The following is a 15,377-nucleotide window of genomic DNA, read 5'->3' as shown; positions in this document are numbered from 1 at the left end:
AGGCCATAGTCCCAAGAAGGGCCGTAGGCATTTTTCTCCAGAGCAGCGTACTGTTTATGATCATGAGAGAAATCTAGGGCTATGGTCGAAGGGGCACCACTGCGCAATCAACGGCAGGTCTTGCCAAAGACACAGCCTCATGTTCTTGACCGGTGTTGAATCATGGCTCTCGGCTATGCAAGAAAATGCAGAACGAAACTAAGTTAAGCATAGAAAATAGGTCCTAGTACATATGACTACTTGGAATAAAAAATTTTTTCAATAAATAATGGCGTTTCATTACACATACAGATGGAAAACCTTAGATTTTATTTAATTTTTTCTTGTCTGGTTGTTGCTTTTGGCCAAGGTGATGACCTCTGTCTTCCATTACGTCGTGGTGTCCTAGGCAACGATCCTGGTCATCCTGCTCCTGTCAATCAACAAGGACGTCCTGGAAAGATCGGACCAGCAGGACCTCCTGGATCAAAAGGAGACGAGGGATCACCTGGTCGTTATGAATGCGATCCCAATGAAATTGATCAACTCCGAGAAGAAATGCGACCGTTGAAGGAATTCTTAAGGCTTACTAGCTCGAAAGCAAAAGGTAGGCTGCCACACTCCGTAACTTGTTTTGTAATGGATCTCCATAAGCAAAGGGTAGGCCTATAGGCCTAACGATATGTAGCAGTGTGCCACACAATAATGTATTGGCCTAATAGTGCAGTCGTGGGAGCTTTTTTGTGGGAAAAATTTTTTATCAAGCTGATACTTTGCTCAGACCTTCCCCATATTATGCAAATGGCTCAGAAAAAAATCCCCATCAATCGGATGATGGGAAACCACTTTTTGGGCCCTTTTTTCCAAATGACGTCACAATCCCGTTTGGGTCCAACATATGAAATTTTTAAGTTTTTCAAAATAGGACATATTATACATCATTTTTTAGCTTTTTTCAAGGGGAACAACTTTTTCTATTAACCAGAACCCTGAAAATGTACAGAAAAAGAGTTATTACCGATTAAGTAACAGGATAAATCTATGAAGTTCAGGCAAATTTGAAATTATTCGTCACTGTTGGACTTATTCTTTTATATTCTTTGACAAGCATTGAACAAAGTATGCGAAACATAAATTGAAGCTATCATCATCATCAAAAACGTCAAAGATGTTGCTTTCCTCCTCGTCTTGTTCCGTTTCATCTTCATTGTACGAGTATTCCTCTTCTTCGGTACCAACATCGACGTTTTGCAGAAGTGAAAAAAAGTCTTCATTCTTAAGTTTTTCGTCTATTCTCTGGAGTATGTCGTTTATACTAATTATGATTAGCCTACTTAGATACGAAAAAGATGTAAAACTATCTTTGTATTTCAAGCATACTTACTAAAGTATTACATTCAACACCATGACTCCAGATATTGCTGATAACTGCACAATTCTCTTTTCATCTATGGTTGTACGATCAATTCCAAACCGAGCAGCACACAGTAAAGAGGACAGCAAAAAGCTTCACTGGAATTTGGACAGATCTTGCGATCGAGCAAACTCTTATGCGCTCAATTAAGTCGTGTGGAGGATTGACGGAAGGAAAAGTATGACAGAAAGTGTTCGACATCTTTGGGTTTTTAGTGTGAGTCACTCGGCAAGTATTCATGAAGCAACTAAGCAAGGCTCAGTTTCTATGAAGCAACCAGCATGAAGAGTTGGGTGCTTCAAGAAAAAACAAGGGATTACGAAGATTTCTGGCCTGGTTAACAATGAAACACCCATTCTTGGTACCAGATGTAAACCTATCTTCTCTTTCAAATGGTCTAGTGTCCATCGATGGAAAAGATGACGTCAATTGTGAACAAGCGGAGCAAATTGGTCAAAATATCCAGAAAGGTTTAGATGGGGTAGCAGTTACTAACGCATCAATCAACCGCAAAGATTGATCAAGCCATTAAAATCCTTAATGGAAGTAAACAAAACAAAAAGTGGTATTGGTCCGAAGGTCATGTTCAATAGGATGATTGCTGCTGCTGAAAGAGAGGAAAGCCTTGAGCAATTTTTCGAATTCGAGTAGACTTCAGAGCCAATGTCGATGTTCAAGGAAGGTATGATGGGAAAGCCTGACAAACTCTCCCTTTGAAAAGTTCTGCATGGTTCTTCGTCGCATGCCTTGGAGGAAATCAACAAGCAAGTGACTTCTATTATCTACGGTGGTGCATTACTACATAAAGTTCGCTGGAAAAAAAGAATGAAGTTTTCGGAAGTTTGAAATTCGTATGTGAAATATATCCAAAACCTTTACGATTATACCCATGCTGTTGTTGTGTTTGATGGCTATGATGACGAAAGTACCAAAAGTTACGAGCACTTGCGCCGAAATTCCGTTCCACAGAGCACATTTGTGAAAATAGATCCGAGCAATTCACTTCCTTTTGCTCAAGATAGCTACCTCATCTGCATCGAAAACGTCTGTGAAGCCATGTTGTTTAAATAATTGAATGACATTTTTTCTCAAACGATCAATTTTAGGGCCGGATAAATTACGCAAAATAGCCAGACCATCATCACGATATAAGCCAAGCATGTCTCTGTCAACAATAGCAGAAAGTTCGTTCAAAAGAAACAAGCCGACCAACTCACAAATCTCAGCACCATCAAATGAGCCATTGTAACATCAAACAAACCATCTTTCTTAGCCCAAGTTTCACCACCATCAAAAAGCAACGATTTCCTGGCATGGAAAATTGTTTGTGTGATACAATCATCCAAATCCATAAATGGTTTGGCAAACTCAATTGCTTTACACAAAAGTTCCTCCGTAATGGATGGATAAAAATCAACAATGTCAAATTTCATAAAGGTGCATTGACGTTTAGATGGAATAGCCTTAAACCAGGATAACACAAAGTCTGTGTTTTTCCATTGATTCAGTCGTGATGCATCACGGTTGGTTACGTTAATAGAGTCCAAGTATTGTTTACTTATACGGCCAATCTGGGACTTGGAAGGGTTAATCAACCTGCATGTAGGGTTCGATGTAAAGTTAGGTTTATGATCTTTTAGCGTAATAAACGCTGGGTTGCTTCTTGCTTGATACTTTTTCAACCCGATCATCAACCTTTAACGCCTTGGCAATCTTTTTAGCCTCAGTATTGATCGTGTCACTGATAGCAGGATTAACCTTTTTGTATTTTGCCGATACATTATCATTAAGCAATTTTTTATAATCCTGGGTTTTAACTTTGTATAAGTTAGTAGTTTTATCTGCTGATATCAACAGATCCGGAGAGTTAATAATGTTCTTAATGTCATTAGTTAGTTTTCTCTGAAAAAGAATTGTAAATGGGTTTGAACTTAATATTACGAACCATCTCGTATAAACCATTCTCAAATGGTATCAAAGCACCATGCTGTGGAGGTGTTCTTTCAGTCGTAAAGCCAAAGTTATTAAAATGCTCAGACTGAGAAACATCCTGCTGGTTAAGATCGAAAAAATAGGCCTTCCAACGTAAACGTTTAATAAAATTTTCAATCTTACCTAACATCGTCTTCAAATATCGATCCTTACTTGGAATAGCAATGTTTTTAAAGAATAACCGTAGTTAATCTTTTCCAAATTCATAATAACTGGATAGTAGCATCAAAAGAAAGTGCTCAACTCGCTCAGTGCTAGGAGCAATATACAGTTACAGTTGTACAGTTACATATTACAGTTGTAATTATAGTTGTAATTACAGTTGTATTTTACAGTTGTAGTTACAGTTGTAATTACAGTTTAAATTACAGTTGTAATATTTAATATCTTTTCAGAATTATCGATTCTTTACTGTTTGCATGTTTTTTCAGACCTTCTGATGATCCGTTAGGTGAAACAATTTGTAAAGGCTTCAGATAGTAATAACTATATTTGATTTAATTCGCTCTGCTTTGCCTTTTTGCTTGGCATTGAGCACTTTTTGTAGTATTAATAGTTTTCATTGTTTTAATTATTATGTTATATCAAACAAAATTGATAAGATTTGCGTCCTTCTTGGTGAGATGTATAGGGGGTAAATACAGGTAAATAGGCTACACTAATTTGGGCTAATCTAGGGGTATAGGTATCTTCTAAACTAGAGTCAATCTGGCAAAACCAATGTCATATTCGTAATCAGCGGCCTTGAAAACCCCAGAAAACACTCTTAGATGTCCTGCCAAAAAATTTTTTTCTTATTTTGTTGACCAGTGAATCAGCTGACTTTTGGCATAATGTGCTTAAGAGTTGCAAAAATGATTTCAATGTTTCATTTGTCATTTTCAGGTATTTCAAGGAAACACTGACAGGAACTCTTATGTCATCAACATGTTTCCTCAACCAATCACAGCTCGCTATTTCCGAATAATTGTAGTGGAAGTCAACATCCACGCAGTACTTCGAATGGAATATCTCATCTGCTGAAAACATAATTTTACGACTTAAATTTGAGGAGACTTTTCGCACAGGACTGAAAGTCACGCGTATTTATCATCTGAAAAGTGGTTGTCAACTAAAATGTCTGTTGGATGCAATTGGTTGAAATTGCATTCAGAAAATGTTTGTTATTTAGCCTACTCTTCTTTCCAGCAAAAGCTAAATCGAAAACGGGGCTTAAGTGAGCTATTTACTATAGCTGGGGTAATTTCAAAACTACTTTGCTATTCCCATAATTGTAAGTGTTTTGTTGAACAAAACCTATTCCTCAATGTTTTAGAACTATTCCTCAATGTGTTGTTTAACGCTGCTGCTATCCGCAACGCCAACTTCTAAAATTGTCAAGATATACATCAAGGCATCTGCAGGATGGAAAAATGAAAACGAGCCATCCAAGCAGCCATCACTAAAAGAAGCCATGTGGCGACAAAATCCCAACATTCTCTGATTGAAAGTCTTGCCACCACAAAGACCAACGTTGTTGAACATAGGAAATGAGCAATCTGCTATAACCAACCTAAATCTTGCAATGAAAATTTGTGCTTTGCAGTTTGATGGAATTGAAACTTTAGGGTGCTTGCAGATTGAGCAAGTCGATCCAGTTGATCATTTTGAAATTTAGATGGGATGTGACCATAATTGCATAATGAGAAAGTAATCGTAATCGATTACATGGAATATTAAGTAATCGTAATAAAAAAAATCTGGATAATAGCACAAACTTATTTTATAGGTATCACAAGTTTATCTTTCAGTGAATGCAGTTATATCGGTAACTGTATTTTAAGAAAATACAAAAAAATCTTATTTCAAAGAGTCCATCAGCAGTTACGAAACATGTTGCTTACAAGGAAGCCTTGTTTTCATCGACAGCAAGAGTGAAATTGCTGTTGGAAGTGAATAATATCATACGACGCTTAAGTTTAGTGACTCCACTCTTGCGTAAACTTCCACAAAAGTCGTTGGAAGGTTTTAAATCTACTGAACTGGCGACTGTTAAAATTCGTAAGTCAAGAGCATTAAACATTTCAAATATTTTTAAGTCAAAAAGTTATAATTCTCATTCGTAAAACAGCAACATCGTCTTGAATTTAAAAAAACTGCGATTAACAGCAAACAACATCACGTCATATAATGTAACTTGCCATGCAATCTTATGAACTGTTTGACAACAAACACAGCAGCAATACGTGAATCGACGCAACATTGTCGTAGTGATTTTAAATGCAGTGTCCTTTAAAACCAATTTAATCATTGAAACCACTGCTGCTAAATTAACATTTGTGAGATTTTAGTACGAAATGAAATTAAGCATCCCAATTCAGCCTACAAACTTTAAAAAGCTTCTAAAAACACTTGAAACGCAACTTCATTGGAAACATCTCATTTTTCTGAAGTAAGTTGATTGACATATAAAGTAAGTTGACAAATAAACCATTGATTGATTGATTGAAGTTTTACTTTGTTTTCTGTATCATACGGTTTTGTAAAATGAGATAATGAGTACCGGTATATTTTGTGTTCTAGTGTTACGTATTTTCATGAATAAACTTTAAGCAACGGATTTTTTACAGTGAGTGTGTTTAGCCTATTACCGCATCTCATCTTTTCCCAAACCCGTTTTAACTTGCATAGCTGGCCCGCATCTTCTTGCAAACAAAAATACGCATAATTTTGTTGAAAAATGCATAAAATTGCTCAACGCGACGTTTCGTCGAACCAGACGACTTTTTCAATTCACATTTAGATGTTGAGTTTAACCAATTCTACTGTTATTAATAACTGGTTCTACATTTAGGCTTCAATTGAAATGTAATCATCAATGACATCACTGTGCATTATGGTGACCACCAAAAAAATTTCATAGAAATAAAACGGTAAAAAGTAGTGGAGACCGATGGCCACGTTAGCTGTTTATCTCTACTAAGATTTTGCAAATCATATATTATGTCTATAAACTTGTTTCTAAAGTCACGTAATTATTCACACTTGTTTTTTTACTAGGCTAAGGATAAATCCTTCAAGCGTTTCTTTCAAATTTTCTGTCCGACACCTTGTCCGTTCAAACCCACGACTCTGCTAACAAAAAAACAACAAAATCAAAGGACGAAAGTTCAACTGAGGAAGTGTACGCTTGAGCAATACATTTCTATTCAGTGGCATCTAGTGAAAAAAAATTCACAGGCAACAGCGCTTCGCCGAATGCGATTTATTTTTGTTCAAAGGCTTTCATTGTGTTAGTCGTCTCATTTCTTTTCTTCAAATTGAAATATCAAGATATCTTAGAAATGATTGACAACAATTTTTCTATTTTTGTAACGAACCATTTGGAATTGGTTGACTGCGATGAAGCTCCGATAACAATTCAATAAAAATATTTAAAGAGGGGAATCAGTTTCACTTCAGTTCAAGTGAAGTCTTTTCATTTTCAAAATAAACAATATTTTATAAAATATTAATGACCTATCACGAACAGTTGGTCACAAAATAGAAATCGTAACATGATCTAAAAGGAAACATATAAACGGAGAGAAATATATCAAATATAGTTATTACTTTCTAAAACCTCTACAGCCTTTTTTTTGTTCTTGTTGCTAGGCTTTTTGCATGGCATTGAACACTTTTGTAGTATTAATATTATTCATTGTAGGGGGAAAAATATATATTTCTAAGTTCTCATAAAAATATTGGGTTGTGGGAACGGTTATTTTTGGACTGAGAAAATGTCTTTAGAAGCTAAATCCTGGCAGTTTCCCACATTTGTAGGCTTTAAACCACTGTCGCAGACCCTGTCACCTAAATTGACAGAATGAAGTTTTCGCTTGTTGAAATGTGGTTGTCTGTGCATAATATATCATTCATTAGGTGCCGCTAAAGGAAAAGTTGTCTTTAAGGTGCATTGCTCAACTATACACCTCGTGAGTTAAACCGTCGTTTTGTGGCCTTTCAGTATCTTCGTTCACAATTGGTCGCTTAGCTGAATGAACTAATTCAGAAGGGTTTACTCAAGTCAGGGTTTCAGAACCACAGACTGCTAGGGTTTCAGAACCACAGACTCCTTTTACCACAGACTCCTAGAACCACAGACTCCTAGGTTTCAGAACCACATTTAGTTTCCCTACAAAGCCATTTTCGAATATTTGCAACTTAGTTGAAGACACGAAAACACATAATAATAACTGTATCCGGATCGATTAATTATAAACTTTTGCGTCACAACAATGGCACTATTTAATATGCTAATGATGTAACAGTCTTGCAGAAATCGATTGCTACAGTTGAAAGCAAGCGTGCTTAATGACTCACAGAGTAGCAATATTGTATTAACAGTATTGTAAAAACTTTGATAAAAAAGCTATTAAATGCTACACCTGGTTTACTACAGAAGTAATCATCAGATATTTGCTTATTCAAATAAAATTAATAACATAACTAAATATGCCAGGCAGGTGACTGATACCAATTTAATTGGATTGAAAAGCATCATTCAAAAGCTAATACATTACGGCAAACTAACAAAATAATAACATAATAAATTGGAACGTTTTCAGCAAGAATCTCTTCCCTCATCAGCAAACGACTTAATACATCTAAACAAAAACGTATTATTCAATCTAATCAAGCTGTTATCATTCATCTGTTTACGATAGTAGTTCTTAACCTGGGTTTGATCGAACCCTTGGGTTTGACGGTCCCAATCTAAAGGTTTGACAAAACCATGACGCTAAAAGTCTTATCAACTTGCTTGCAATTGACACTTTGCATAAAATTGACGAAGGGACTATACAAAGCTCCAGGTTTCATAAGCAGCCGATCTCCAATCTACAGATTCAACTTATTTTATCCAAGTTCAGATGAAAAATGCTAGCAGTCCAGTATATTTTGACATTTTGATAAAGAAGTTTTAGTTCATTTATCAGCAGGTAAACCAGAGTAGCCTAAGCTTAGGCTACCGGTAGAACCCAGACGTCGCTTAACCCGGTGCTTAATTAATTTTTCGCAGCTCGTGTTACTATGCGCAGGTCATTTAGAGATTCCCAGCGTTTTTCGTCACACTATGTTGTTGGTACCGTATCCCAAAATCTAAGTGCACCAGTTACAGAAAGATAATTAAAAATAGATAGCATTATAGGCCTACAGAGATTTTTTAAATTAACATTTTGTTCTGTTGCCAACACTTGCAAAATAACAAACCTCATAAGTGCCCTTTGAAAAGCATTTTAAAAGTTTACACTACAATAAGTCTATACTAGGCTCAGGGGCGTAGTCAGGAGGAGCAAAGAAGGTAATTGCCCTCCTCCCTGAATTATTTCAAAAAAACATTTCACACTTTATTACAGCATCTTTTGACAAAGTTTTGTTGTTGATTTAGGCTTAAAGTACTCTCAGAATGCACAATTTTAATGTGTTTTTTTCTGGAGAAGGCTTCCCATACCCTCTCGTGGGTGCTCCGCCTTCGGTGATTCGTTGCCGGGTTCACTTACATACGCAAAAATACTTATTTGCCTCCAATCCCCGAAATGTTGTGCTGGCTACGCCCTTGACTAGGCTTTATACAGCATTGCCATAAATTTCACGAACAACACTATAGGCTGCATCTGTTACTTAAAGTGAATGTAGGCTATAGGCTATGAGTTTCGCTTGCATTTGGAGATAATTAGTTCTTGTAAAGTAAAAGCATTTTTCCAATGAATATTCTGTGTCAGCGTTGAATACAGATAAGGAAAATATATTAAAGTTTTTGCATCATCCTCTTCAATAAAAATTGAAAATCATGCAGAGCTGTGCGCTTTATAGCGCTGCACTTACAAGAAGTAACAAATGATGTCAACGTTATGATACAGACAGTTTGAGTGTATCACGATAAAAGTGCAATGGTGCGATAAAAGTGCAATGGTGCGATAAAAGTGCAATGGTGCGATAAAAGTGCACAAGTTATTGTTCTTGCAAATTTTAATTCCGCCAAGAGGTCTTATTATACTCTCGAAACATTTTTCGAATTTTTCTCGGGTCATAAAGCAGTAAATTGCAGTTCGGAGTTGGCCCTGCAGTAGTTTTGGCAATCCTGCTTTGAGCATCATATTAGAGTCTTAGACAGTATTTACTTTAAATCAATTTTCAAATTGTGATAAATTTTGTGTGGAAACTGTTGTGCATTTTGTATATTTGCGTTAAAATTTTGTACCTTGTTTACAAACACAACAGAAGCTTATGTCTTCATACACAATCAATAAAATAAATCGACGTTTACATTTTAAGTAAATGTAAAATAGACTACAGTACTTAGTTTCTTAACTGCCACGTCATTTCGAGGCCTCACTGCCTCAACTTGGAGGAGTCCTCTAACGACGTAGCAACGCGACTGCCTATTATTCACCTCATATTTATCGGAGGTATATGTATTCAGATGGATATCTTTAAATTCTATTTTGTCTTCTGTCTTTCTGTGGTTGTTGTTTACGGTCAAGGTGATGACCTTTGCCTTCCATTGCGTCGTGGTGTTCTAAGCAACGAGCTTGGTCATTCTAGTTCGGTCATTCAACAGGGGCGTCCTGCAGGGCCTGATTAAGGCTCACGGGGGCCCGAGGCACAGCTAAGTTTAGGGGCCCCGTTTGGCAATCGCTTTCAATGCAATACCATGTAGTCTCTGCGAATGATGAAATATGGGCTAACAAATAGTTCAAGCAAAACTATCACTTCATAAATATTAATTTAGCCAATTTACTTACAACTTTCTAACAGTATGCCTGAGCAGCAGTGGCCGAGTGGTTAGCGCGTTGGGCTCGCAGTCGAGAGCCTGCATGTTCGACTCCAGCCACCCGCACTTGCTGTTGTTTCTCTGGGCAAGAAACTTAACGATAATTGCCTCTACCCAGTGATCGATTTCGAGTAATGAGTAGTACCAAATTTAAGTCATAAGTAGAGTAGACAACCGGAAACAGACATTGCCATCGGCTGCAGCGTGGGTCAGGTGTACGTCGGAAGGCGTACACCGATGCATAGCGCTCAAGTCCGCTTTCCGCAATGCAGGATAAAGATAATAAAACAAAACAAAAGTATGAACAGTTGAACACTCTTATACTTGTTACAAAAATTATTGGATGAAAAATCTCTCTAACAGATTGGAAATTGAGCTCATTTCAATTTCATACTGGAAACACTAGCAAAATATATGCTACATTTGAATTTGAACTAGCAGAGTTTATTAACTGATCCCTGAAACCAGTGCTGTGTTAAACCCTTTGTGGGCCCCGGGACCAGAATAATTTTGGCCTATAATATTGTGTATATTTTCACTGCACCGACATGGAAATGTGGTTCATTTCAATAGACTTTCTCACCAGTTTAGAAAACAACACAAGTGTAAGCAACCGCAAACACAGGTCTATCATTTCTTAGCTACACCTTTGCTCGGAATGAAAGCCAAAAGTGTCAACAATTTCTAATAAAAAAAATACTGGCAATGGAACATATCAAACATATCGGTCACGACGCGGTAATACCATTGTACAAAATTTTGACTGTTTGAACTTTGCCGCCCAGTACCGCGCAGATAAAACCAAAACTGTAGAAATTATTAACTTCCATTCAGATTTGGTCACCTGGTAACATTATTGTTTTTCCCATTTTTATTTTTTATCTGACAACATTACTTGTTCTATCAACCAAGGTAAAAACATTGTAATTGTAAACAAAAACAAAAGCAGTGTAAAGCGTTTTGAGGATCAGGTGTTCAATTATTTTTATTCAACATTATTTCATTCCAAGGCAAAGCTTTCATAATTTTATGCAGGCATTCAAGTCTAATTAAAGTTTTTAGGGTATGGTAGCCTAGGTTATAGTGGCAAGAATAAACAGGTCCTTGTGTTAAGAATAATTTTTGTTTTGTACCGTACAACATGTGATATGCCAGGCTTATAAGGTTTTTGAAGATAAGAGCAATTTCATGTGCATATATTCAGAAAAAGTAAATGCAGACGAACGTTTCTGCTAAAAGTACAGGACAGGTTTTTCCTGCTCGCAACATCACTAGTCAAGGATATTTATAATTATGGTATTGTATGTAAATGTTAAAAATGAAATGATAATAATTAAACTATCTGAAATGCTATTTTGCTTACACCTAACAATTTTTTAAAACAAAACACTTTTATTGGTGAAAATAAATTGAATCTGTGAATTCACAAAGGGCCTAACCCCATTTTTTTTATTTTAATTTTTGTGCTTTCCGATTTCTTTCAATGAAAAGAAATTGAATATGTGAATTCAAAAAGGGCCCTCCAGTTTTGTTGTTTTTATTTCACTATTTGTGCTTTCCGATTTCTTTCAATGTCTTCTAAACTAAACGATACTTAAAAAAAACAGCCAAATTTTTCAAACATATCGGTAAACACCTAAAAATACCCTATCATATTTACATTGATTTTGAAATGGGCCCAACTACAGCAATTGCACTTCAACTTCTTTATAGTTTCTCCACAGAATCCTCACTGAGTGAACTTTTTAGGTATGATGCTTCTTACCAGTATGTTTAAGCATATAATCATTATCGAAGTTTCACCACAAATGTAAATGACCAAAATAATCAAAACAGTTGTGCCAAAAACACTTTGTGGCAATTGGGCCCTTTTCGAATTCATATATTCAATTGCATCAAACCTGTTATATGTTAAATACATTTCTGCAGATCATGTTACTAACGTTATCGCATTTTAACTTTGTTTTTAGAGATGTTTCGTTGTAGTTAGGGCCCAAATTTGTATAATAGGGCCCAAATTTGAGATGTTTTAGTATAATAAGGGCCTAAATCATCTTCTTAATGGACAAGTACATGCAGTGAACTTTAGCAACTCAAAAAACACTTTACTGAAACGCAAAAATCTATTATTTGTGGGCCCCTGAGATGGTGGGCCCGAGGTCCGGGCCCCCTTTACACGACACTGCTTGAAACCTATAAAAGTATTGACGCCTACGGTACTAAGGTAAAAAAATTGGGGGCCCCCAAAGCCAGGGGGCCTGAGGCCTGTGCCTCTTGTGCCTCATGGTTAATCGGGCCCTGGCGTCCTGGTAAGATTGGTCCTGCGGGACCTCCAGGCCCCCCAGGACCACCTGGACGAAGTGTTTCAGTACCTCACCCACCTTCCCTGCCAAGAAGATTTCTACAGGGAAGCTTTCCACCGTTAAATTGCGGATGTGATTTGAGTGAAATCAATCGACTGAAAGAAGAGATAGAATTCATTAAGGTATTTTATTCTCAACTGAAAGCGTCCCCATTCAAAGGTATTATGCTTATTTTTTAATAAATAGTGTCGAGTAGATATTGTTTTGCTGTCAATACTCAAAACGCTACAGCCTACTTTGCTCTGAATGTAGTAGCAATACTAAAATAATCATAATCATAATATAATAGGTTGTATGCATTCCACATATGTGCTGTTCTCAACGCTTTACATATAGCAGACAGTGTCAGCGTAGCCGTATCGAAGCTTAGCTGATTACATTATCACACTAAGTTCTTCCCTCTGCTTAGTGCCAAGCAAGACCCTTTAAAAAATTTTTTGTGTGACACAACAGGGTATCGAACCTGCACTTACTCATCCAGAGTGGTACAATCTACAAACTATGCCACAGAGCCAGTTAAAATTAGTTATAGGTTGTTTTATTTACATTATGGGATATTTCTAATCTTGGCATCTTTATAAAAATGTTTGTTTTCTAGTCCAGGTATGCGGCGTTGGCATTAAAGATGGCCGAATTCCTGACAGCGCATTTACAGCTTCGTCCACGGGTGGAAGCGGCTTTGACGCTCACTATGCAAGGCTGGATCGAACTGTCCGAAATCGAGTAGCATGGGTTCCCTCATTTGGTCGTAAGAAATGCATTTTTATACAAGGAAATCCGCAATGTTGCAGTATGGCTTTTAAGTAAAGCTACGCTGAAGTAGTCTAATAAAACCTTTATGTTTCTGTAAACCAACTCAGAAACTGTTCACTTGAAGCTGTTCACTGTCTCGCATATCATTAGTATAAGCCTTGCAACAAAAGTTCACCAGCCTCATGTTTTAATCATAATGTAATATGATTAAAAAAGGAGGCTCGTAAACGGTTTGTTGCGTGAGTAACAAGACTTATAGGTAATCTAAAGTAACTAAAAGTAATCTATAAAGACTGTTGAATGAAATCAGATTGTCAAAAAAAAATGAAATGGGACAAGGAAAATTTACAAAATATGCAGAACCAGAACAGCTTAAACACTCAAAAATTTTTTTTAAATTTGTCAACTACTATAAGTTTTGTAAAGCTATTCCCCACCATTTATGAATCGCAAAGTTGCACGAGAAAACAATTGCAGAAAAAATATTACAAAACAAATATGTCAGTAGATTATATCGATAAGTAGCAGTCGGTGCATTACAGTACATGCTCTTGGGCAATGGATTCAAGTGGATCTTCAAAAACTGATAAAAGTTGCTGGCATTGTGACACAAGGACGAACAGATTTGAATCACTTTGTGAAAAGATACACAATTTCCTACGGAAACTCAACAGATCAACTGCAGACGATCATGAATACTTCCGGTCAAGACAAGGTAATAACAAACTGTAGTTAAATAAATTTTCACAGATTTCATTTCAACAAAACGCCCGATTCAATCCTACAGTCTGACGTCTGTCCACAAAAAATCCAACGATATTTTGCATTTATTAGGCTTTTGCTAGGTTTCCTATAGAAAACTTTTTTTTATCACATTTTAAGTTATATTTCCTTCATCTTATTGAATTGCAGTGCCCTACATGCAAATTGCAACAAGTCACGTCATAACTGTGAAGTATTACAGAATTTATACAAAAATACAACGCGTAAAGGCCAAGAAGAAATTTTGTAAAATTTTGTTCATGACTTCATCATCAGATTTGTTTAGGTTTTTCGGGGAAACACTGACAGAAACAACTACGTCATCAACATGTTTCCTCAGCCAATCACAGCTCGATATTTCAGATTGACTGTCATACAAGCCAACATCTTTGCCGCACTCCGAATGGAATACCTTGTTTGTTAAAAGAAAATACCTGAATTTCTTTTTGTAGCTCAGAAGATGAAAATACACATACAACACTAAAATCAAAGTTTTTTTAATTGTCTACTGCATTTTGTCAAAAATTTGTTGCTGGATAATCTTTGGAAATAACTTCTACTGTTTACATCGAATTCCATTGTAAGCCACCAAGTCAGCAAGAATTCAAACAATATTTCTAAAATCTACCAAGATCAATATTTTAGCATCAATGTGAAACTTTAAACTCAACTAACCTTGTTATCTCAAACTATCCTTTGGAGGTTATTTCTTACACCTTTTACACTTTTCAAAATTACATTGTGCAAGTTCTTCGTTATAACGTCCGTTTCTAACAAAAGAAAATGCAGTCACTATCAGTGGCGGATCCGAGGGCGATCCCTAGTCACTATACAGTCACAACAACTTCAGTTACCCAGAATATCGTATCTAAAGTGAATCGTTTGTTCTATTTTGTGGATAGCCATGCTTTGATTATAGTGCTTTCAAACACTTGTACAGTATACAGTATTAAACGAAATAATCCAAAATTACATACTTTTGTTCGAGTAATCATGTTACAGGCTGTTTATAGCCTACATAACCTATGCAATAGCCTATTAACACGATATTTTGAGAAAGTAGAATAACAGTATTTTCAATGAAAACGTTTTCTCTGTAATTTTGTTAATCGTAAATTTATAAATATCTTTTGTTTTACTCCAATAACCCAACTGCGCTCAAGCAGACACTCCAATAGATAGATAAAGAATAAAAAAGCTATATTTTTTTGGTAGAGAGCTCTTTCTAGAAGTTCCACCCTCAGTTAAGCAGGATAATCATTTGCATTGCAATCATCACGTGCGCTTATCACAACGTTGTAAACCCCACAATAGCGATTCA

At 36.3% G+C, this 15,377-nt stretch overlaps 1 protein-coding gene across 1 annotated transcript; it reads left to right on the top strand.

Annotated features, from left to right (window-relative positions):
• The first annotated feature begins 291 nt into the window (after nt 1-291).
• On the top strand, nt 292-15,377 carry LOC145785962 (uncharacterized). The gene is made up of 7 exons (XM_082597655.1): nt 292-586; nt 1,762-1,874; nt 4,271-4,378; nt 12,268-12,700; nt 13,140-13,289; nt 13,837-14,009; nt 14,343-15,377. Exons 1-7 carry the CDS (start codon nt 292-294, stop codon nt 14,478-14,480), a joined length of 1,410 nt encoding a protein of 469 aa, XP_082453781.1. The 3' UTR covers nt 14,481-15,377.

This window comes from Aplidium turbinatum, chromosome 16, assembly GCF_918807975.1.
Source record: "Aplidium turbinatum chromosome 16, kaAplTurb1.1, whole genome shotgun sequence".
Lineage (NCBI taxonomy): Eukaryota > Metazoa > Chordata > Ascidiacea > Aplousobranchia > Polyclinidae > Aplidium > Aplidium turbinatum.
This window is presented reverse-complemented; position numbering and strand designations above follow the sequence as displayed.

Coding starts and splice junctions, on each gene's coding strand:
- LOC145785962 (XM_082597655.1), top strand. CDS start 292: ATGGAAAACCTTAGATTTTATTTAATTTTTTCTTGTCTGGTTGTTGCT. Junction 1,875..4,270: donor TCCAGAAAGGTTTAGATGGG/GTAGCAGTTACT, acceptor TGTCATTTTCAG/GTATTTCAAGGAAACACTGA. Junction 4,379..12,267: donor TGGAAGTCAACATCCACGCA/GTACTTCGAATG, acceptor AGTGAACTTTAG/CAACTCAAAAAACACTTTAC.